The 25,305-nt window shown below is 46.9% G+C and overlaps 1 protein-coding gene across 3 annotated transcripts in view; it reads right to left on the bottom strand.

Annotated features, from left to right (window-relative positions):
* LOC122378906 (pleckstrin homology domain-containing family G member 5-like) overlaps positions 1 to 25,305 on the bottom strand; it is an 87,934-nt gene that overhangs the window by 20,160 nt on the left and 42,469 nt on the right. For all 3 annotated transcript variants that reach the window (XM_043360547.1, XM_043360548.1, XM_043360549.1), the window contains 8 exons: positions 20,894 to 20,941; positions 20,248 to 20,297; positions 14,669 to 15,229; positions 14,243 to 14,338; positions 7,194 to 7,298; positions 6,761 to 6,877; positions 5,777 to 5,951; positions 3,020 to 3,315 (listed from right to left, as the gene is read on the bottom strand). In XM_043360547.1, the coding sequence (XP_043216482.1) occupies positions 3,020 to 3,315; positions 5,777 to 5,951; positions 6,761 to 6,877; positions 7,194 to 7,298; positions 14,243 to 14,338; positions 14,669 to 15,229; positions 20,248 to 20,297; positions 20,894 to 20,941 (1,448 nt within the window). The remainder of the gene's footprint in view (positions 1 to 3,019; positions 3,316 to 5,776; positions 5,952 to 6,760; positions 6,878 to 7,193; positions 7,299 to 14,242; positions 14,339 to 14,668; positions 15,230 to 20,247; positions 20,298 to 20,893; positions 20,942 to 25,305) is intronic.

Genomic DNA, 25,305 nt, shown 5'->3' with positions numbered 1-25,305 from the left:
CGAAACATGTCAAAGTTCGTGAGCTCAAAGTGGGCGATGATGTATTTTGGAAACGGCCTATTCGCAAGGTGGGTGTCTCGCCGAAACTGCAGCCGATCTGGTCTGGCCCGTTTACTGTCACCCACAGAACGTCTGATGTAAACTATCGCATCCGAGACTCTGATGGGAAATCGGTCGTTGTGCATGTAAATAACCTGAAAACCTGTCACGTGCCGCATGTCGCTGGACGCGGTGTCATTCGTACGAGAGGCAGGCCGCCGCTGAAGACGCAGTAGGCATAGTGTCTGTGTCTCCGTGCTCGTGCCTCAAGTGTCATTAGAAGCTTGTTTTTTTTTTGTGGGGGGGAGGTGTGTGTTGAACTTGGTGGGGAGGTGTAGCGCGTAGTGCGCTTACGTCATGTGACTACCTCGCCCGGTCGCCACTAGAGGCGCTTGTGTTGGAATACACTCAGTTGACCGCTACAATAGCTAAAACGCATCAAATGTGCAATCGGTCGTGCATCGGTCTATGACAAGTATTGTAAATAAAATATAAATCAACAACTGTTTGTACAGAACCGCCTACTTCTTTCAGTTGCAATAACCGCAATTTTCATTAAAATAATTTGTGGTATTCGTATGAGAATATATATTTGAACATATTTGAGCTGTCGGGCGCTAATGACCTGTCGGGCGGATAATGACCATTATTGGCCCGACAGCTTTAATTTTGAGGGCAATACAGAGTTTGAGCCGCCCTCCTAAATGACGGTAATCGCCTAGTGATCGGCCCGTGCAAGTGACAATAATGTTTCATAATGCATCTTGATGGCTTTGCTCCGATAAATCAAACATACAGCTCATGTAATCAATATAAATTATACACATTTTTATTACCAGTATAACGCCTTTTGGGGCGACTAACGGAGCGAGCGAGAGGGTGAGCCTTGCACGTGCGAAATTTCGAGGGGGTACCCCCAGTTGACTTGTGCACGGCACCCTACTAACCGGTCTCTGACGATGTGCCGAATTTGAGCACAATCGGCCCAGCCGTTCTCAAGATCTGGAAGCGGCACCCTGCACGTGCGCACGTGCAAAATGGGTCCCAACTTACTTTTGCACGGCACCCTACTAACCGGTCCCTAACCATGTACCAAATTTGAGCGCCATCGGTCCAGCCGTTCTCGAGATCTGGAATCGACCCCTGCACGTGCGCACGTGCAGCAGCACCCCAACTCTGGCACATGGATATGCATTGCCTAGTAGGTGCCTACCTACATGCCAACTTTCAGCGCAATCGGCCAAGTAGTTACGGAGATATTGCAACAATTACAAAAGTGACACCTCTTCGTTTTGCACGTGGCACGTGCATAAGGGGTCACCCACATGCATCGGGAATAGTCCAATACTTGGTAGAAGGAATGAAGCTACCCTACAAAAATTACCGCGTGTAAATCGGTCAAGTGGTTGCTGAGATATAAGCCTCGCAAAAGCGTGACCACGGCCGGCCGGCCGGCCGGCCGGCCGGCCGCTCATACTCAGAAATTTCCGTTAATCTAAGGAAAGACTACGCTCGCTTCGCTCGCTCCGTAATAATTGAAACTCGTATGGCAGCTTGTCGCAGTTAAAGCATCGAGATCATTGTCCTAAGTGTCCAGTGACATCTGAGATACCTGAAGCTAATCATCGAAAGCTATCCTCCATATACCTACATGCGAATGAAGATGCTTAGTTATCGGAAAGGCTAGCAAGCAAAGGGATACACTATGCTTGACTATAATTCTATCTTGCCCAGCAAAGCAAGCAGCACTATTCTCACATATTGTGCTCCGGCCGTTGATTTGAAGCTTTATTTGATTGATTTTAGACCCGATGGGGCCTGACCATTACTGTTGACGCACGCATACGGACAGTCGGCTATTCTAATGACACGTAGCACTCTGCTGTGTGATTGGTTGACGTTCGTCCAGCCCAGCGATGCCCAGTAATGCAACGGTCAAACAGCACGAGTGGCTCCAGCGGTGCACTGTTATTGGCAGGAGTGACGCGCGTTATCAGAGATAGTGCCTGTGCGGCGAAAAATATCACCACTTGAATTTATGCCTAGCGAAGTGTTATTGCTAAGCTTTGCTTCAGTTTTTTTCATAAAAAAACAAAAACACTGATGTCATTGCATACCTTGAGAAAAGTTTTAAAAGCAAAATAGTGAAAATCAAAGCACAGACTTTAGCATAACAAAAGATGCCGCAATGTGCAATCGATTCAAAATGTCATGTTGAATGCATAATCCGGATATTATGATGGTAAAAAATGACCTTATGCTCATGATACAATGAAATGATATTAAAATAAGTCCAAAAAATATTATTATTTTAATATCATTTCATTGTATCATGAGCATAAGGTCATTTTTTACCATCATAATAATCATAATTATGCTCAAACTAGCCATAGCTCACCTCCAACATAATCCGGATGGTTAACTTGACTACCTACTGACTTCGGCTAATAAGGTTTCTAACATTATTTTAGGTCACTTTAATATTTTATTACAGAACCAGTTATTCATCGGTAATAAGAAAACCAGACGCAAGAGTACCGTCAAAAGTATCGAGCTATTTTGTTCAAAATTGGGCTAATTTAGGCAGCTGGCAGCGAGCGAATGTTTGATGAAGCTGAACCACGCCATTGACAAACCGTTAGCTTGGGGCAATGGATTCGCTACTGTTTGTCTTGGGATGTTGGCTCGTGTCGTCAATTTATCTACGACACGATTCTCTCTTACATCACTCTGTGTGGAATTAATATTGACTTTGTGGCTGCTTTGATGTAGTTTCCGTCAATCCCTCTCAAACCAGCGGCGCCAGTACGAAACTAGATAATGAAATTGAACGGTAGAGTGCATATAAGCCAACCCGATTCAAGACACAAATAAAGAACATACACGAAATAACTAACAATATTCAAAAACGAATTGGTAAAGCGCACAAATGAATAAATCATGGCCCTAGATTATAATCTCTTGTCCTCCCCTCACTCACCTTTTTACTGAGGCCTTTCTTCCTGCGCGTGATGAGCAGCATGTCGTCAAACAGGATGACGTGCATATCGATGGGTTTGCCGGCGTCTGCCAGCTGCAGCGGCCCCTCCATGATGATCTGTCTGCGCGGACTGACGATCAGACGTTCACAGGGCTGTCTGGCCAGCGCTGGGCGCAGGAACTCGGGGATGTAGGCCTTGGGGTCCATCTCCATCACCGACGGCCACACCAGGTTCCGCTGGATCTCCAGCAGGCGCTCGAAGTTCTTCAACCACTTCATCTTGTCGTCCAGCTCGCCTGGGAGGAATGGAAACAAATGTAATAGAGAATTGGTATTATAATTAATGCAAGCGAAATATTGCGGCACCAGGCACGGGGCGAAAATAAATATCTTACTCATGCGGCGATAATATTGGCAATGAATATTTTAGCAGCCTTGAGACCAGGCAAGCTTCTTTAACCCGCGCCCTGCTGGGGGGGGGGGGGGGGGGGTGTTTGAACACCCCCCCCCCCTTGTGGTTTTTCGCGAAGCCGTTTTTGGTACACCTTATTGCACATCAAATCTACACATGTTGTGAAAATTTCAGACCAAGGTCATTCAAGGTCAGGTCACCAGGTCACTTGAAGTGACCTCACCTCATAAAAAGTTTCAATGTCTGTCATAGCTACACCGAGCGACCGATCGCTTTGAAACTTTCAGCGATCGCTAAGAGCAATAGCATGTACAAAATGTATATCTCAGAATTTTGATCTCGATGACCTAAGGTCAGGTCAATTTTGCGACCTCCCCATTATGAGTCAATGGGAAAAAAATTGAAATGCGCCTCTTTTGGACAAAAGACATTATAAACACTCCCAAACACCGAATTACAAGTGGTTTAGACACACTGAACATGAAAATGGTGTCCGTGACCCTTGTTTATGCCCTGAGGTCATCTTAGGTCACGAATGGTATCTAACAGTTTTTCGCAAATAACTTTTGATAGAGGCATGCTAGAGTGATGAAACGCCTTAGATGTGTTCATCTCGACGATACGGATCGACTGATATGCAACATGACCCTTTCCGGTCAGGTCATGACCTGACCTGAGGTCAAATTTTCAAGTTGACCTTTCAAGGTCAACTTATAGTTCATTCGATGCGTCTTGATGAGAGGAACACAACGCCGGTAAAAGTAAGCTCATACAAGTCTTGGGTCAAAAGTTATTGCAGAAAAACTGTTTCCGAAAAAATCGGCTATTTTTGCAATTTTTGCCCCCTGCAGGCAAAACCGTTGACGTTAGGTCAAATTTGAGGGAATTACCCAGAAAGGGCTTTAATAGGGCTATCGAATGCGCTTTTCCGCGGCGCTGTAGCTCTATTGGTTCTCGAGTTATGCGTTGGCTTCTTGGAAATTTTCGACATTCGACCTGGAAATCGGCGAAATTTTGCCTTCAATGACCTCTGGTGACCTGACCTTTGACCTGACCAAAAAATTGACCGAAGTGATTTCGTCATTATTTTTGACGCTCTTTCGAACGCCGCCTTCCGCGTATCGCTACGTGGCCCAGGAGCCAAGTTACAAGGGGGGGGGTGTTCAAACCTCCCCCCCCCCCAGCAGGGCGTGGAAATCCAGGACCCCCAGCCGGGCGCGGGTTAATGTTGTGTATTACAGCAAATGAAACGATTATTTAGTTTCCTAAGTATATGATAATCATTCAGGACACATGAACGAAAAGCCTATGAATAAGCATCGAAGGGTCATTGACGGGCTCATTCTTTTTCTCCGTACACCTACAGGTGCAAATAGGCGCTCATCCTATTTATCGGAATGCTCTTTTCGAAGATTCAATCATCTCCGTTGGACATTCCTACTTCAGTTATTCGACCACCCAGCAAGGCTCTAGCAGCGAAGAAAAAACATACATCGACAGACGAAGACTGTTTATACCGAGCACGACTGGCAGGACAAACAACAGATTAGTATGGGCGCGTCGTGCCGGGCTGAGCCGCTGCGGCGGTCCGGTCTTACCGCGCGGCATCGCTCACACTGCGGGACCCCGCGGTTCCGGTCTCTGACGCTAATGGATGACTGGCGGGGAGCGCGCACGATGGATGCGATCCACTGGCTCGTTTGGGGTAAACGCTAGAGTAGTATGTACTCAGTTGTGACGTCAATGGTCGGGTGGTTTAGGGTCATAGCGAATAGCGATTGAATTACGCTACCAAGGTGATGCCGATTTTATAGACGCAGATCGATATAACTACGCCAGTGCAACGATAAAGTATGGATTATCAGTTCAGTCTCAGATGACGTCTGCATGGCCGTTCTTTAAACAGCTTCTGTTTAATGGACGGGCTTTCCCAATTAAGTAACGAGCCACCGCTGGTAGAAAGTGATAACTGCTATTTCAAGCCAAATGCTTATGTCCAGGGTGGGGTGGATTTATGCATAATACTCATGCTGCGATGCGAATTGCGATGATACTGGCAATAAATATTTTATAGGTCTCGAGAACCCCGTCAGTCCACCTGTTTGTCCCGCCATCAAAGCATCTGAGCAAATATTCGGCTTAAGTGGCGACAAATAAAAACATGCTTTTGAACCCCTCTTGCAGCGCTCCCGAATTTTGGCTCCAAATCTATCTCCACCAACCACACCCTTACCACAATCTAGTTACCACGCCTAAAGTCACCCCATCCCAGACAAATCCTCAATCTACCAGTGACCCTTCCGTCCCGTCCCATCCGCCCCGCCCCGTCCCGTCGTGTCACTCACGCAGCGAGGCCTCCTCGTTCTCGATGATGGTGCTGATGAGCTGCCGCTCCTCCTGGCTCTCGGTCTTGTTCTGGATGTCACGCAGCATCAGCGGCACCTTCATACTGTGCTGCACCGGCGCCACCAGCAGGTCCGTCAGCTGCAGCTTCTTGCAGCGCGGGTCGCGGTTACACCACTAAGGAGGCGCGAGGAAAGGGCAGGTCAGGTCAGGCCAGGTCAGGTTAGAAGTGATCATAACACGAAAAATAAGGTGATACTTGACACACATGCCTATCATATATCGTCAGAATGATATTTATATCTAGCTGATCAATGATCATATCGCCGATGGGAAATATTAGCCCCCGTGCCCTCGCTTTAACAGAACGCTTCTTCTCGTGGCCACGTGGCAGTCAGTTTCATTGTGACAATGACATTGTTTTCTTTGTGTCAACATTGCCAGAATGAAGACTTAGTGGAGGCTTTACTGATATTATGACACCCCATCTAATACCATCAAATGACGGCACCTCACCGCAGGGACATGCCGTCATCTCCGTCCGTCCGTCCGTCCGTCCCTCCCTCCCCCCATCCCTCCTCTCTCTCTCTCTCTCTCTCTCTCTCTCTCTCTCTCTCTCTCTCTCTCTCTCTCTCTCTCTCTCTCTCTCTCTCTCTCTCTCTCTCTCTCTCTCTCTCTTTCTTGCGCTGGCCTCCAACACTTGTAATAACAAAATAGCTAATTCCTTTGTTCCCTATGCAGTAACCCCAGTATAACAACATGTTTTCTCGTAAATTGTGCGTTACTGACATACCTACCTGTGACTTGTATCTTATGCACCTGTTGAGAACCTGCAACCAACGATAGTTCTTTCGCCAAGATTCAAATATAGAAGCTTAATGAATGCTTTGCAATAGCGTATTCACTGCTCTTACGGTGAAGTGTCCAATCAAGTGAAAGGTCTTGTATGGTAAATTGGATAGTGTGTAGCTGAAGAGGACACATACCTTTTCGAATTCACAGAAGTCGTTGTGGCGTCTCAGAGTTTCCAAGTAGTTGAGTGCATTGATGTAGTTCAGGGCGTAACGATGATATGACTGACTCAAACAAGATGATTTATTATTCTGCAAGATGAGGAAAGTACGTTGTAAGGCAAACACAGTTTCATACAAAATACCAATCACCATAATGCTAAGGCAAACATGAACATTAGACTTGTTGACTCTTCCACAGAACTGTTGACATTCAAAGAGTTTGGCTGCATAGCTCTTCAGATAGGTTGATTGTTTGGCTCAGTGCATTATTATTTACTGTGCTATTGATCGACCTGACACCTATTTTATTCAGCATTACCCGCTTCTATGACATAAGGCTTATATTATTGGCAAACTAAATCAATTATGTTTACAAGCTGAACGTGTTTCCAAATGGAATACTTACTTTTAAAAACAGCTTTGACAGAATGCCTGTCAGCGATACGGATTCTTCTCCCTTACACAAGCTCAAGAGGGTTTTGATGAAATCCTTGCAAAACGCATAAGTAACCTGGGAAGGAGATATTACGTCAATCATCATCATGGATATGACTTTCAGTGACAATGACAGACTTACTCGTCTTCGGCGATGAACACAAATGTCGATGACACAATGGTTGTTGTCCGACTTGTTAGAACATGACAGGTTTGTTGCATTATGCTGAACATTGTTGCCACAAATCACATGTCGTCACATGTCACACGTCACCGCTATTTAGTTGTTAATAAGACTGTATCTGTATGAAATGGTACTGCTGTGGCGACTGAGAGTGTAAAGAAGACTGAGTGCATAGTAACTTTCTAACACACATTTGTGTGTCACACAGCATCATCACAGCATCATCGGCGTCAATTCACGCCAGTATAGCAACACAAGGTTCTCAAAACAAGCACGTAACAGATAAGTGAATCAACAAGAAATAGAAATCATACAAAGCGGGCGCGAAAACGGCTCATCAACATCGCCAAGCGGCGCGGTTGTCAGCACTGAGACCGCCAAGGTAAACTGTTTGGGTCAACAGTAGAGGCGCGGCATGTTATTGCATGGCCATCCAAAGTTCCTCGTCCAAACAGCAGCTGCTTTCAGATGGACGGGCGGTTCGTTAACTGCTCATGAAATACTCGCGCATGGTTTGTGTCTCACGAGCAGCCGATATTTCTTTCTGCACGGATTTTGTCCAGTTGGGTCATTTGGCGAATTATTGTCTGTATATCATACGCATTTAGCATTTACGAGTACATTTCAAATGTTTTAAGTTCAATAGCTTCGTGACGAAAAGGGTGAAAATAGCCATATCAATACGACTAGGCTTAGAACACACAAAACATGTCCGATGCGTCCCATTGCAATTTGCTGTTTGCTTGATATTTGATATACAATTTACATCATTTTAGGTGATTAGGTGTTCTTTTTTATTTCGAATTCGAAGCCGCTAAACTCCGAATCTAAGCTAACCCATGTTCAACCCACTGTTTCACAATGCCATTCTGCTTACAATGCATCTTGCCAGGTGAATTCATTTTATCAGGATGCATTTATTCAAAACATTTTATGAATGTCCCCACAATGGCCATCCAATAGAGAACTGTAACAAGCGCGTCCAGAAGCGTGACACACCCGATAAATCTGAGTTCGGACACCTCTTGGACTCAGAAGCCCCCATGCTGAATTGGTTGCTGTGTGGCGAAGCTCTCTGTCTTATATCTGTGCTTTCTCTATATCACACAGATCCATCCGACGCCTATTACCGCGCTCCGTAGGCGGCTGGACGGCCGGCCGCTGTGTGCCTGGCAGGCAGACTGTGCCGCAACACAGCCATGTGATGCGGTACAGCCTACCAGTCAGGACCGCGCCGGCGCGGCGGCGGCTCCGCGGAGCCCGCGACAGCGCGTTGTTCGTTCAGTCTACCCTCTTCAAACGTTAGTTTTTGTTCCAACGGATAAAACGTTTGACGATCGGATTTTCTCAGATGTAACGTTTTAACTGATGACTGCCAATAGGCGCTTGTTAGAAAATAATATAATCTAAATAAAAGTGGAGGCGAATTGTTACTGCCGACGATGTTTATGCCTGATGTTTGCATGCTACTCGATTGAACCATGAACATGAAGGAAAATATTAATTAATCAATAACTCCTCCTCCATAAGGTCGTTTTACCATTCGTTCACGGCCATAATGGATAAAAGCCACTTAAGCTCAACAGCAAATTGAGTTTGAACACTGTCGGATCACGACGGACGCAATGCCACGGGAATGGAGACCTACCCTCCTCCTCTACAGTCAGTGACGTCATAGGCCGGGGATTCACCTAAGCTAGTCCAAGCCGACGGTGACGTAATCATTGACTCGATGACAAAGTGCATTTGATATCATCCCACTCATGTCGCGTCTTTTATAAATAGTCTGAAATTGAATGGCGTTAGTTTTTCGGGAAATAGATACAGAAGAACAACGCAAACGGCCGTCTGCAATGTTAGTATTGTGGATGGTGCGCGTAATACATGACAGTTACTATGGACGTCAAACCCCTTGAGACCCCACTTTTTTGCGATAATTTCTAAATGCGTCAAGTCTCGTTGACGATATTCTGGCAATGTGTGTTTCAGAACCCGCCGAAACTTTTATTACTAAGGTATTTTGACGCCAAACAATTATGAAAGGTACTTCTCATTCACTCGTAATGTTGAATTTCACGGAACGAATCTGCTGTTTGGGTAGAGGCTACGCGCTCATGGGGCGAAGCCACGTAATGACGTCAGCGCTAAGCTCCGCCCTACCCCTCCGGCGCTTCTTGCCCGGTGACCGGTCACTCGCGTCTCGCGCTCCCTCCAGGCTTGATAGTGGGCGGTAGCTGGTAGCGGTAGCGGGCGCTGGTAGATGACATTAAGAGCAGATGGCGCTGGTGGCGGGGCTCGAGTATGGCCGAACGCAAGCCTCTGCGCGGGCCTGAATTGACCTTAGCATTACGAGTGAATGAGAAGTACCTTTCATAATCGTTTGGCGTCAAAATACCTTAGTAATAAAAGTTTCGGCAGGTTCTGAAACACACATTGCCAGAATATCGTCAACGAGAGTTCACGCATTTAAAAATCATCGCAAAAAAGTGGGGTCTCAAGGGGTTTGACGTCCATAGTAGGTATGTAATACTTTCAAGATAACGTACTTATTGGACTTATACTAAATAAATGTGTTTGTCAGTGCCCATGATTCTCCATACAAATCTTGATAAAACTTTTCAGAACTGTATTGCATTCACAGGTACATCCAACCAGCCACAACGATTTTGTTTGCTTCAATCAGGACAGAACAATATGATTCCATTTAGCACCAGCATTCGGTAGACTAACCAGCCTCTATTTCATCCCGCATAGTCGCTGAATTAGCCCACACAAAGCCGACAGCAGCCGGCCGCGAAATTCACCGATGCAATTGAACTCCGCCGTGGCGATTCGGTGGCGAACAGTCGCGAACAGAGCTCAGCCAGGTAGAAGGTCTCATTAGTGCCCCAACCCGCCGGTCCGGCCTCACTATCCAGAGCCGCGCTCTGCCGGTGACGGCACGGACCGCCGCTCGGCTCGCCTTTGACGACGGCCACTGGCGACCGGTTCCCCGCTAACGAACGGTGCCGTCTCATTTCCGTCGCTCGGGGCAGGCCTCCTGACAGCGAGCTGTCTGCTGGGGGCCGCCGGCGACCGCCTCAGACGGATATTGCACGTGCCTGGAGCGGGTCAGGTACAGAGTAGAGGCGGAGGGAGAAGGATGGAGAGAGAGAGAGAGAGAGAGAGAGAGAGAGAGAGAGAGAGAGAGAGAGAGAGAGAGGGAGAGGGGGGAGGTAGAACAGTGTGGATGTGAGGCGGTAAAAGGACAGACCAAGGAAAGAGTTCATGCGAGTCTCGTAAATTACCAAAATGCCATGCACTACTATTGCAATGGTAGTTCAGATAATCTTATTTTTGGATTTTTCGGAAGTATCGTGAATTACATAGAGGTAGCAAATAGCAATAATAAAGAGAATGTCCATATGAAGTTTCAGAGTTATCATACAACACGAATAAAACATAGAGGGAATCCCGGTTTCCCCTCCAGTTATTGAACCCGCGAACACCGTGCTCTCCGACTGCGGGCAATAATGGATCCGGGTCAGCCGAGGCTTACACGCCCTTTGATCTTCTCTTCGAAGCGCTCAAATCTCCTAAAGCCTGTCTGGTCTCTCGTAGAATTTAGCTGGACGTCCGTTGCAGATGACTTGTAAGGTTACGATTCTTCACATGACCATTACCGACGAGCCTTGATGTAGGCTCAATTTTCCCATAATTTGCAATACGATTAGCAAAATAATCGAGGCAAAGCATAATGGATATGTGTATGCTGATGTTATCGTGATTGGCATGAGGTACATACATGCCTCGGCAAACAATTAATTGATGGATGTCGTTTATCTTTATTTATTTGGGCATTCAAATTTACTCATTTGATTAATCGTTTATGATGCAAATTACTTTATTCTGCTCATCATTTCCTTCGGCATCAATAAAAGTACACCGGACAATTCCATAACATTTATAAAGCCACTTTTGCCGTTAACATGCTCCACCACATCGCCCTTTGACTAAAGATTGAGACCGTATCGTGTCGTGTCGCCACTCTCATAAGCGCTCTCTGCCAAATGTTGAAGCTTAAATGGGCAAACAAGCGGGTGTCACGCTAGTGCTAAATCCGTACTAAACGAGATAGCCTAAAACGGACGCCCTTTCGTGTTAGGCAGCTCGGGGTTCAAAGGTGTTAATAAGTCAATATTCACATGTCACTCTATGTGAAGCTCATGTGTCTCGTTAAATGGTGCCTAGCTCTAATAATACGAAAAAACAAATAGTTAACACTCAGTTATAACCCTCAAGCTATGCTACATAAACCACTCAGAAACCGCGAGTAAAATACAATTTTGAACAGATTGAAGCTTTGTTGCATGAAAGTTTGTCTTGCAAGCATCGTTTCAGCGCAGCAATGTGTAGTGTTTTCACACCCATCTATCATCACATTGTCAGAATTTCACGCCTCATCACGACTGTTCGCTTTTGCTACCGTTAACGAGCGCTCTGAATTATGGCACGCGCGCGGGGCGGCACCGTCGCCGGGCCGTCCGCCAGTTCCCTATAGTGAGGCGTGGCAGCCTAACCTGTCACATCGCTCGGCCGGTACCGCGGTCCCCCAAGCTAATGGACGGCCAGGCGATACCCTGTTGCCATGGCGATACCTAGCCGAGAGGTAAGACACACGACGCCAGGGGCGACCCGCCCTCTGCCTGGGAGGACGGGAGACCCGAGAGTAGAACGAACAGGAAGGACGACTGTGTCATTAGCAAGCAGATATCGTCAAATAGTAAGCCCACACCTTCCTCATACTGCTTTTTTAGCTTTACCGTTTATTGGACGTAAGCACTTAATTACACTGTGGCTTAATTACTGTGAACTGTGAATGAGTAATGAATACGGGTTGCCACAAATTTCTGATCATTTAGCGTAAGTTTCTGCAAAACTTTATTCCTCACGAGTTAAAGTTTCTAACCCTTGACGTTAATGAAACTTAAAAATACAATTAGCGGATTTTTCCCCTGAGTTTAAAGACTTTTTGAAATACTAATATCTTTCTTGATAAAATTACTTAATGCATTTCTTTGTTTTGATCAGACTCGGCTAGACATGAAAAATCTGTAAGCCGATTCACATTTTTTAAAATTTTAGTTCGTAGACCTTTGTTGTAGCTGATCAGTTTCGAGGCTCTCACCTTTTAGATGGGCATTGAATGCGAGCAGTCAAATCATCTGATAAGGCGATTAACGAAATCAATTAAAGCTTCAATCTGAGCCCAGATGCTCAGATTGGAAAAGAATGCTCTTTCCGAATATGTAGGTTTCATAGCGATTGATCAGCGTTTTCCATACGTTTTGATGTTGAAAAGGACATCGATAGAAAATCATAGAAATCATAGAAAAGAAAAGAGATCACATCCAGATAGCCTTACTTGTTTTGCACCTAACAGTTTTGCACAACATCAAACGGAGAATGAGAATTGTTGATCTCGGGTTGAACCATAGAAGAAAGATAGCAAAAAGGCACTGGTGTAGGTACTAAAAGTAACAAACAATCAGTTATCTTACAAGCTTGACGCTTTAAACGCCCCAGTATCCAGGCGCACTTTTACTGACATTTTAAGATGTCAAACACTTTACACAGGGCAACGTTAACGCTTGCCCTCTTGACAACAAAGAGCAGTCTCCATCCTCGTTTTATACCCACCACAAAGTGACAAGCCATCCAATCATGCTATCAACAACATGAATCGTTCCAGTCCACAGTTCTCGGCTGAGTGGCTTCGCCCGCCCAACACTTCTTCCAATCTTCCGCAGAGCGACAATAGAATCACCGTTGAGTCTCAACTCAGGCGAACAAATCGGCAATCGCATCAGGTTGCTATGACAACCGAAGCCAGAGCGGTAAAAAATAACCGCACTTTTCGTCGATAGAGACCTCATCTGCGACGGTGCGCAAATTGGATCCGCCAGGCACTGGTAGAAACTGCACGGAGCGTCACACACATCTGTGCGTAGTGGCACTGTTTTCTGTTCCGCTGCAATATCACAGGCGTTATCGATAGGTGCCGGATGTCGTGCATGTTAATCGGTCATTATTGACTGGCAGCGCTTCCCAGCGGAGACGCGAGCATCGTGCGCACCAGCGGTAACTACCGCAGATTGCTGACGGCGCGGCTAGCCGCTGGATCAGCCCGGATCAGTCAGGTCATGGTGTTGTGCGCGCTGGCTGGAAAACATGTAATTACGCGAAGACGTCATTTCCGACTTATCGCCACGCGATTGGGAAATTTGATTGGTGATGTCAATGAAACCGGTCTTCCACTTCATACCCATGATTTGCTTCCAACCAAGCGTGCGAGTATGTTCTCATTTGTTTCACTAGCTTCTCATGGGCTAGGCCTTTGCGAAATGCAGGGCCATTTCAAGGTCATGGAATAGATGAGGTGATAAATGGTTAATTCGCGACCCCGGGCTGGAGCATCGCAAAAGCTATTTCCCATTCTTTTAGCTCCGAAGTACCCCGATAAGACAGGCCATCCAGCCGCTTTTTCTATCGAAAAATGCAAGTGCCCTTCCCGGTTATCTGGGCCCAACGCCGCACTGTGAACCCGGTAAAGGGAGGTGCGATCAAAACTGATGATGGGCTGCTTCTGAGGACAAAAAAGTTATCATTGCTTCCAGTCTTTTTTATCGATAGTTGAAGCAACAGGCCGCTGCCTTTTAATGTTGGCGACTTAAATACATGAAAGCAGTCTCAAGAAACCATCCACGTTCAAAGGCTGACTTTGTGGGTGGGAGCAGCACGCACTTATAACACAAATGGTACTGACAAACTCTTGAGTTAAAAGGCATTGTACTCACACAGCACAGCTCGTCGAGGTTTCCGAAGAGCAGCTCTGGCTCTGCCACCATCAGGTACCCCTCGACTTGCACCTGCTTCAGCGGCTCCATGTAAACCTGACGGACGGGAGAGACGGAAATATGAGAAGCTGGAAAACTTATCATGTCGTACGGAATGAATGCCGTTTAACAGTTGAATGGGACGGCATATAGTGACTAGTGAGACTGAGTTCGACGTAACTATACGGTGATGAGCTCTATGCAACGCTAGTTTTACAAAATCCAAACCTAACTACTAATGCTCCCTAGATGTTTAGCAAATCGAGCCTTATAAAAGAAACATATAAAGGGTATCCATCGATGTCCACATGCCAACCTCCAAAAGTACGCTTTTCCTATCACCCCTATCCCCCACCCTCCCTTTGCTGAGAGTGACTAACTACTCACGTTTTTCAGCACCATCAGATGATCATAGAGGAATGCATACTCGGACTGGAACAGGTCCCAGACGGCCTCGTGGCAGCGTCTCTCGGTGGGTGGACTGTCTCCGGCCGTGGCTGCGCGCCGCGCCGGGCTCTCGGGACTAGCCACGGCCGAGACGGGCGGTGTGGCCGTCGGCGACCGGTCGAAGCTGGTCCACACCAGCCTCCGGCGAAACAGACCGCGTCGCTCGGTCAGACTGCGCTCGCTGAGGGTGCGGGTCAGTGTGCTGGGTGGTCGCGGCCGGCGGACCCGGGCCGGGAGCTCGCAGGGACTCTCTGCCGACTCGCTCCTCTCCAGGCGGGAGAGGCTGTCGGCGGCGGCTGGCGCCGCGCCTGAGGAGGACGTCGGCGTGGGTACCACCGGGGGCACCGTGCCCGCCTCCACGTGGTAGACAAAGTCGGCCCACGGCAGGCCCTTGTAGCGGTGCAGCTGCTCGTCCCGGAACTCCGACGGCCGGATCTCCATCAGCACCTGCTCGATGCCCGACAGCGACTCCGACTTGAGAGACCGACCTGACCGGTCAAACTGGGGTACAGAGGGGCGGGGCGCCGGTCAGAGGGGTAAGATGTTTTAGGGGAAATTTTTTAAGGCATTGCGGTGTCAACAGTTTTATACAATTAAGATAGGTGGGTTCGAAATTGATGCATTTGTACCAGGATATACAAGCACCAATCTACAATGGGGAACATATTTATCGAGACAGGACGCTGGTACTGATGGCAATAATCGTGGTTGGTAAAACGAAAATTAGAACAAACTCTTCAATGAAGCTTTCATCCTGTCAATGCAACCGGTAACACCCAGCTCAAAGCCGAAACTCGTAAGATGCCGGTACGCTGACAGCGTCTTACTATCAAAGCTTGAGGAAGGACGTGACCGAGTTTCAAATTTGCATAGAAATTGAAACTGAGCTTTGAGTGCACTAGCATGTTATGCGGACAGGCTAGTGGCACTCAAAATGAAACCAACTTTGCGCTGAACTTCCAGCACTGCAAACACTCGAGTTGAAATCCTGGACGTCGCCATGGTATACAGCAACCTTTATTAGTCATTGGTTGATTAATTCGTTCACTTCCTTGGCCTTTCTAGTGTTTCTTTTACGAGTATTTTATTATTTAGTCGATAAGCATGTTTATGCCATTGCATAGCCTTGCATGGGAAAATCAACTTCGGAGATTTGGTTGAGGCCATTTACACTTCGTAGACTACTCGTACTTATAGCAAGACATGGGCAGTAGCTTTAATACACTTGACAGACCCACTCAACCCATTGTCCACTGTTAATGCTGCCATATAAACTGGCCAAAGCAATAGCTTACCACAACCATCTCTACCAATCGCTGCAGTTTGGTTGTCCAAACTGCTCAGGGTATGGCTCAGCAGCCACCACTCAGGCGGGCTCATGCGATTGGCACTCAAGCTAACCAGTCACCACACTCTGACCAAGGCCGTCGCCCGCATCACTCCCGGCAAACGTCCATTTGCCGTGATTGCCCGGGTTGCAACTGCCTCGGGAGAGGGGTGGGTTACCCCGCAAACTGCTGCCTGTAGTTATGGAACTTGACCGCTCGTATATTTGTATCTACTTGTTATTGAACAGTGGTTCATGATTGCCATATGCCGACTTGATTAATTAACGTTGGCAAAGATGGAAGAGGGGGAGGATGTATAGATTTACTTTGTGATTAGCCGAAAGACAAGCTACTTGAAAAAGGTGGTTATGATAAATTTGGCCGATGAATGTCAGTCATCTACTAGTGGTGTCAATCGGAACTTGAATCTTCGGAATTCCGATTTTGTCCAATGTCCAATTCGGAATTCGGTTGGACAATGACAGCAGCCTTTGGACAACTTTGGACAATCGCTTGCTACACCTCAACATTTTAATAAAGTAATCATGTTTAACATTGATTGGCTATTAGAAAGCTCAACTTTCGATAAGATTAACACTTTTCAGCTGGTAATGGTACACTAAAAGCAAATTAACTAGCAGTGCTGAGTGTAAACTATTGAGTAGGTGTTGGACATCTTTGGACAAATGGCTGGCTTGGACATTTTTGGACGGACAGTCGACGTAAGTATTGGACATTGGGCGGACATTGGACATACGTTTTCTGAAATTGACACCACTATCATCTACATTCTACATAGTGCCCCTGCCCCCATCGATCCACTTTCATTTAGATGATTGATTCACAAATGAATATATAGTTCCCAGTAGCAATACACACTTCTGTTTCATCGTATCCATGCGACATTGACCGATGGCTATTCCAAGGCCGTCACCTGCCCATTCCAACTACATCGCACCAAACTGGATTGCGGACATCGCCGAATAGCAGTGCCGTCAGACCCTCATCGCTCAATTCAGGTCGACATCGTCGAGGGCGACGATCGAGCCCGTGTCATCCAATCTGGCGTCGACACCCATAACATATCGGCGCCGGCGGTGTCGTTGCCGTCAAACGGGCTCGACTGCAGGTCGACCCGCGCCAGTGACGAGTACGGGAGGGTGTGGGCTCGGTCCCAGTGGTGATGACCTTTCATGGGGGCGCATGAGGACGCGCAAGGACGCGCACGGAGTTCAGGAAAGAGCATGAATATATGATGCTGATTAACCCACGCAGGGGCGGTGGGGACGTTTTAACCCCCCCCCCCCCCCATTAAGGTTTTTGCATACTCATTACTCAATGATCCCTTTTTTCTGAAAATTGTGTAAAAATTAAACATAGTCTATTCAAGGTCAGGTCATTATGTCACGTCAAGGGATCTACCTTAAAAAAGGCAAACGCCTTAGGTACACCGATTGAGCGAAAAATTTCAAATTTCAGGTCAATGATAATTTGTCACTCTTGGTATATTTCTAAATGTGTTGCGCCTTTACTAGAGCGTATGAGTCAAGCACTCAAGCCAGTCAGCATCAACTGCTAAATTTATGCAAAATTACTAAACAATTTTACTTAGGAATTGAGGTTGAGTGGCAATTAACTTTGTTTCCAAAGTCCTTATCTGCCAATTTCCACTCTGACACTATCAGCAACTGCCATGAACCCGAAAATTGAAGATGTCACTCAAACGAAACTTAATCAAGAACGTTAGGCAAGTATGGAAGTCGGGATTCAAATGAAGGCGCTGCGCATGCAGCCATCGAATCGCCTCTCTGCGCGATTAGCACCAGGCGTTAATTTTCACTGGCCTGCGTGGCAGTCTGCCGTGTGCGTTCTTCCATCGATCTTTCTCAATGCCGCAGGAGGGGGGGGGGAGCAGGGGGCAGTGGATTGATAGCGTCGCGAGTGGAAACGAGACGGCGAGTGACTGCGAGCAACGATCACCGCTCGCTCCATCAGTTTTTGTCGCCCTCCTGTCGGCTCAGCCGCTGCGGTCGCGGAGCAGCTGAGGCGGCAGGGCTTTATGGAGGCTGGCAGAGGTCAGAGCTAGAAAGAGAGGAAGAAGAGAGGGAGAAGTGACAGCCAGAGGAGACAATATTGTGTGGTGAATGGATGTTGGAGCTTGAGAACAGTGCGATTTGCGTGAAGGTGGAATAAGGGTAGGTATGTAGGTAATCCTTGTATTTAAATATCATAACATACGAAAATGTTTCAACTGTGAAGCTTGGCGCGTATTGAGTAAAGCGTTTGGGTGCCCATTGTACGTGCCGATGAAAAGGAATGGCATGAGTAAAGCCCACCAGCGTATTCCAATATCACTGAGAGCTATCGCTAAGGCAGCATAAGCTCCAAGACACTTTACGGCTCAGATGGCTGGCGCCAGTGCCATTTGGGTCGCCCCGGGGGGCGGCTGTCGACTGTGTCGAGATTGACCAGCCGTTCCGGTGGGGGGGGGGGGGGGGGGGGGAGACGGAACTGGTGTCCTTCCGGTGCGCGTCCGGGCCGCGCTGTGTCTGGATGCCCGCGCGCCAGCCGCCCCATTAGCGGGGCCCGTGTTCCGCTGACCTTTCGGCAGCGGTATGACGATAAGCCACCCATGAGACGCTGCCAGAGAGCTCCGGACGCTGCCGCCATCGCAATGCGGTAAGATAAAAAAATGGACCATGGACCTCTGTCTATGATTGGACCGTATTGCGCCCTTGGAATGGTAAATATTTGGACTTCTTGAACGGTTATTGATAAAATATAGTAAACCTATACATGCCATACCTACTTGAAACTCCGCTGATCATTTGTGGAATAAAAGGATAATCAACTGTCGAATAATTGGTCCTAAAAAATGTAGCAAAGGCAGCACTGTTAAATATGAGGTTTTCTGTTATAATTCGTGTGCGATGTTCAACGTAAAGACTTTCACTCACTGTTACCTTCAAGCTTTACTTTTCTCTAAGTTCGTTCATAGCAATACCATAACGATTTTCCAAGGCCTAAGCTTTCGCAAGCTGAATTGTCATTGCTGACTGATTAAAGGTACTGCTGCCAACGGGGTCTAAAATCCAGCTGAAAGCTTTTAGTATTGGATAACGGCGCGACAATAGCCTGACACTGGTGCGGGTTCGATATATGAGCCCAGTGGTGGCCATGTGGTCCTAGCAAATGGCTCCATAATTGTGGAGTCACGCGTTCTTGCTGTGGCAAAACGGGTCCTCCCATGTTAACTCTCACCAATAGTTCAGCACAAATCCTGGATCCAATGATGGGATTTAGTTCAGTGCATGAGCTCCGTAAAAGTTTCATGGAAACACCGGGGGCCTTTCGACGAATAAGCAATTATAGTTCGTGAAGGGACTGGGTTTTAACTTAAAGTTATCTACCAGCGATCGTGGGGAATGTCACAGAAAGAATTGACGATTTATTTACTGATCTAGTGATTCAAGCGAGTTGAATATTGATAGCGTTCTTGAAATAGATTGCTTAAACGTGGTATGTTACAAATATTAAAGTTGATATCTGCATGCATCAATAATTGTGATTCGGTGTGGCTTATATCTTTCATAAAAGCATGGGGCATTTTGCATTACAACTGGTTAATAAAGTACGACAGTTGTTGTGCAAATAGCAGTAATATATGCAGTTCAGCCAAAAATACTGAGAACCACCCCGATGAATACATGATATCATGGAGAAATTGGACATAATGTGACAATCCAATGAAAAATCTTCTTCAGTCGCAACAAAAAGGCATCTTTAAGGATTCTCGTAAGTCGTTATAAATGACCTAAAATTATGTCATATCATAGTCCAGCCAGCTTATAACTCGGGTATAATCGACACTGTCGCGTAATCAGATCGAACATCTGGTCTTTGTTTTCATGAAATTCATGCCCAATAAGAAGCAGAACGGCTAAGGCCCTTCAGGCACCTCCCCCCCCCCCCCAGCTTTAAACACAAATAGTATGCAGAGTGCACACGGGTGAATTTTAATAAAAGCAAAAGTTAGTATATATAATCACCTTTTAAAGATAATACATCAAGAAGGCCCACCTTCTCAACCCTCTCCACTAACAAACACGTCTACCTATGCGTAATGTCACACCGAGTGTCACCATGCGGATGCAGTCGGCACTGCAGGACGCCGCTGGAGTAGCTACTCACCAGTTTGAGGATGGACCACGTCGTCCGACCTTTCCTTGAGCAGTTGGAGTCTGAAACCAAGGACGGGCTCTCTCAACCGGATGCACTCAATGGCAAATTGTGTTAGCCTTTTCAGCAAAAGGTCACTCTTGGGAGAGGTAGGTGTTAGCAACATGAAGACCTATATGACCTCAGTGTGACAAGACATTTAATTGGAGTTGAGGCATTTGGTGCAATACTCGAGAGGACGTATGTGATAGAATATAACAAGTTGTGGCACGGGGCATTGCAAGTCTTCTGGTAAGTAAGTAGCTGTTTTCCGGATTGCTACCTATAGCAGCAAGCATGCATTATCTACGAGCGATGCAATCGCCGAAGAATGAATGTGCATATTAGGCGAATTATACGGAAGTATCTAAATCAATGCAAAAAGAGTTCACATTAATGACAATCTTTTCATGGTTTTGGGTAATCTTGCTTAACGACGTTCTCATTTTAACGCGCTCTGTTGCCGCCAAATTTTCAGCATCATCCCGGACATCAATTTGACACCTTCACACAAAATTTCAAGTCTCAACTCTCAGGTCATCTTAGGTCAGGAGTTATTGAGTTATTGAGTTATTACGTGCATTGCTCAAACAATTTCAATGAGCTGCAGAAAACTTACCGGTGTCGGGCGCGGCCAAACTTTGTGCCGATCCATACAGGTGACTCTCTGGAACAGAACAGGCCGTCATCAGCAGACACACAACTATCACTATACGGTGGCAGAGGTAGTTTCAGAGTTTTCAACGACAATGCCGGTAACTCAGTCGCCTGAGAGTTGACGACATTGATAAGGGAGCGCGTAAGTAGTACAATTTTAGTGAAAGGAGCCATCTAAAAACATTTGATGCAGTTGGTGGGCTAACTTGTAACAAAATCAATCAACTTTTCAGTTGCTGCTCCTATTCAAACTATTTTTCTTTTTTATAGAAACATTATGAGCCACGGGAGCCGATAGGTACGCCAAATGCAGGCTACGCCGACGAACGTTTCAGATATGTTTCGATTCTCGCTGTACCCACTCCCATAATTTGTACTCTGATCTCAATCCAAACAAATGTGTACCCATTCCAGCAATAACGTAAGTGTCGCGTGAACGCTAAGGGCGACAACAGATTCAAATTACAGGATTCATGCCATACACGCATAAAGTCTCAAACAGACTCTTTCCGCGTTCAGGAAATCGCATGCGAGAGCCTATCCAAATACAATGCAATTCTTCTCGCATCAATCGCTTGCGCGGGAGGTGCGCGCGATTGATGCGAGCGTGCTTCCATGTATTCGAATAGGTTCCGCATGCGATTTCCTGACTGCGGAAAGAGTCTGTTTCAGGCTTAAGCAAGCGACATCATCAACGTTGAACAAAACAGGCTGTTTTGTTGCTGGCCTGAACCCATTCTGTGCCTGACAGGTCATCTAGTCTGCGGCTGCAGAGGTGGTCGGTGGGAGACGCGCGGCGCCGTCGCTGCGCCGTCATTGTCGACAGGCGAGCGCCACTCTGCCTGTCTAAATGCTAATTCGGCCGACCAGGTGGCGCCAACAGTAAAGCTCCCGCGCATCCGAATAGCCCATCAGCGGCCTTAACAGATGGTCTGGGCGAGCCTAGACTTAATCCACCGGAATTCCAACAATTAGGTACTAGCTTCTTGGAATTTCGCATGCAACCTGCAATACCTCTATCCATGAGCCGATAGGTAATTACTTTATATGGATTACTGCATTCACGTTGCAGGCCCGGAATTGTCGCTTTCCAAGCGATCGTAGACTGAGTCTCGCCTCGGACTGCCAGTCCGATGGACATGACCAGGTCTGACGTGGTTAAAATTTCACACAAATGTCCCCTGTGACCCCTTCCAGTCGGCTATCGTGGCCGCGCTGATTTTCACGAACCGTGCGCTGCCATGGACGACGTGGGCTGGAATGTAACAAGTCCCTTTACAGGCTTGGAACCTACGCGACACCGCCATTCCTTCAACGGACTACTGGTAATAGGTCAAACACTACCCGATTCCTAACACGGACGCAGTCAAACTTTGCTGACTTTTGGGGAAACGGCTCCCTAAAGCTAGGCATGCAAATAAAATGGTGTACACAGCTAAGTTTAAGTAGCACAATTTTGTAACCGGGATTATGAACATCGTTTCATACGTGAACTTATGATTAACCCGCGCCCCAGTGGCGGTCTCAGCCAACTTCGCCCTAGTGGGGGGGGGGGGGGGCATATGTTACCACCCACCTCTAACTCAAAAACTAAGAGGGCTAGGAAGACGCGGTAAAAAGCAGTCGATAGCTCTCAATGCGTACGTTTGAAAGTACTCGGTCATTCTCATTTTAGAACAATATTGGGGTCACTGGAGGTCATCAAAGGTCAAATTTTGCCAAATGTCATTATATTTCTCAGAAAACATGCATTTATCTCAGGAACTATGATAGCTAGAAAAACGAATGGCAAAGCAATCGTTAGCTTTTAAACTCTTCTTATAAAAAGGTCATCATCAAAATTGACCTCAGGTCAACGGTTTAGCCTCCAGAGGGCAAAAACTCCAAAAATAGCTGTTTTTACGAAAAGTGTTTTTCGACAATAACTTTAGACTAAAAAAAGCCACGACCTTTCTATTGCCAGAATCGTGTTCCTCTCGCCGAGACGCGTCGAATGAACTATAATTTGACCTTGAAAGGTCAACTTAAAAATTTGACCTCAGGTCAAGGTCATGACCTGACCGGAAAAGGTCATGTTGCATATCAGTCGATGCGTCTCGGCAAGACAAACACAATGAAGCCATCCCCAGCGTTCTATCTCTTTCCAATCGAGAGTTATTGGCAAAAATCTGTTTGTAGCCTCAAATGACCTCGGATGACCTTTCTAGAGGCTATCAGCAAAAATGACACCTTGGTCATCACGGGTGGTCCAAATCATTGTGATTCTGAAATATTTGGACTGTTCCTATGCGTACACACGGATCTAGAGACATTTTCATTTTTCTCCATTGCCTTATAATGGTAAGGTCACGACACTGACCTGACCTTAGGTCACAGATATAAAAAATCAGAGATATAAAAATTGTAGGCGTCTATAACATCATGCAATCCACCAAGTTTGAAACCTTTCTGACAAACACTGCAGGCTGGACATGATCGCAAACTTTTTTAGGCTTGGTCAGTTAACTTGACCTGGTGACCTGACCTGACATGACCTGGGGTCAAAAATTCCACACATTGTCCAAAATTGATGTACCAAAAGCTACCCCAAGCGGCGCGGCGCTACGCGCCGCGGTTTTTTATTTACACGCAAAAAACGCGACAGGGTGGTAACATATGCCCCCCCCCCCCACTGGGGCGAAGGTTAAAATCGATAGGTAAATGAAATTGGTAAATGAGATTTTGCCAGCTCACTAGATTCGACTTAATTGTTCGAAAACGTTGTACCTACCAAGTCACTGTATTTTCTTATAGGGAATTAACATGATACAAAATATAGATTCTGAAAAAATTGGTTATCCAGGGAATGAATAACCATATAAATCGACTTGCTGACTTCTTTCTAGACGGACGAGAACAGTCGTTACGATCCCAACACAGGCAAGTCGATCGACTTTGGATGAACGGACAGCAGCGTAGAGCCTGCCGCAGTGTGGACAAGTTTTTGTCCGTTTTCAATACCGCGGAAGGCCAAGTGGTCGTGTTGCTACGGTTTGGCTGGGGAGAACACGCAATTTCCAAAGTTGGCTCCAGCTTGTGTCGCGGAGGCCCTTTGCCTCAAAGTCTCATTGAAGACAATTTGCGAAAGAAGTGAGGCTGTGGTCGACTGAGTTCCAAAGGAAATTCTATACAAACGCATGTTCTCTTGAAAAGGTTGCGGACGTCGGGCCTGTTGCCTAGATGAAATGTTGAAAGCCGATGTGGTTGTGAAGCAGTCGAGAGAGGAGAAATATTTGCAACAGGCAAATAATTCATCATCTATTCATTGTTGCATTGATTATATCTGCTGTGTTCTGCCTTTGTTTCAAGTTCTTCATCATTTTTTTTCAATATATCTAGCGTTGTACTTCTCCTATCCATCGTGATCCGTCCATCGTTCAATTCCCTTGGCTCCTTGACACCAAAGCGCTAACATTTCGCCTAATTTACCACCCGGTCGAGCGCCGTTCGCGCTCAGCGAACTATTCTCGTTCAGAGCCTGTCATCACCGGCATGTCACACAAATACGACCGACTGTCACTCTGTCTGGTGCCTGTCATCGCACTCTGACGTCATCACTCCAACTCCCCTCCCATCTCTCTCTCTCTCTCTCTCTCTCTCTCTCTCTCTCTCTCTCTCTCTCTCTCTCTCTCTCTCTCTCTCTCTCTCTCCTCTCTCTCTCTCTCTCTCTCTCTCTCTCCCTCTCTCTCTCTCTCTCCCTCTTCTCTCTCTCCCTCTCTCTCCCCCTCTCTCTCTCTCCCTCTCTCTCTCTCCCTCTCCCTCTCCCTCTCCCTCTCCCTCTCCCTCTCCCTCTCCCTCTCCCTCTCCCTCTCCCTCTCCCTCTCCCTCTCCCTCTCCCTCTCTCTCTCTCTCTCTCTCTCTCTCTCTCTCTCTCTCTTCCCCGCCCATTGGCCTGGGCCGACCACCTCAGCCAGGACGCTCGTGCCGCCCCCGAGGCTTTTCAGGAGACCTCCCAGCTCCCCTATCGGCGTAAACTGACAAAGCTGAACAGAGCCGGCGATGTCGGCAGGCTCATACGAGGGGTGACAGTCGACGTAACAGAGCAGGGGCGGCGACTAGCTGACGTGGCACAGACCATCCGACCGTGACACCTCGCGTCAATGACGCCGCTCGGTCGGCACCAAAATACAGGCCGACAGAGATGTCAGAAGGCGCAGGAGTTCGTGCGAAAGCCCGGAGTTGTGCATTGCTGACTAATTAAGTGATAACAGGACGTGTGATCTTTCTAAAGCATTGCATACGAAATATCTCACGTGGACGCTTACTTCATGAAATGAGGGAGCTCACACAGGCCAGTAAAAGTCCAGTAAAAGTTACCTTCCTCCAGGGCTACTA

This window comes from Amphibalanus amphitrite, unplaced genomic scaffold (genome assembly GCF_019059575.1).
Source record: "Amphibalanus amphitrite isolate SeventyFive unplaced genomic scaffold, NRLGWU_Aamphi_draft 000068F_arrow, whole genome shotgun sequence".
In the NCBI taxonomy this organism is placed as follows: Eukaryota; Metazoa; Arthropoda; class Thecostraca; order Balanomorpha; family Balanidae; genus Amphibalanus; species Amphibalanus amphitrite.
This window is presented reverse-complemented; position numbering and strand designations above follow the sequence as displayed.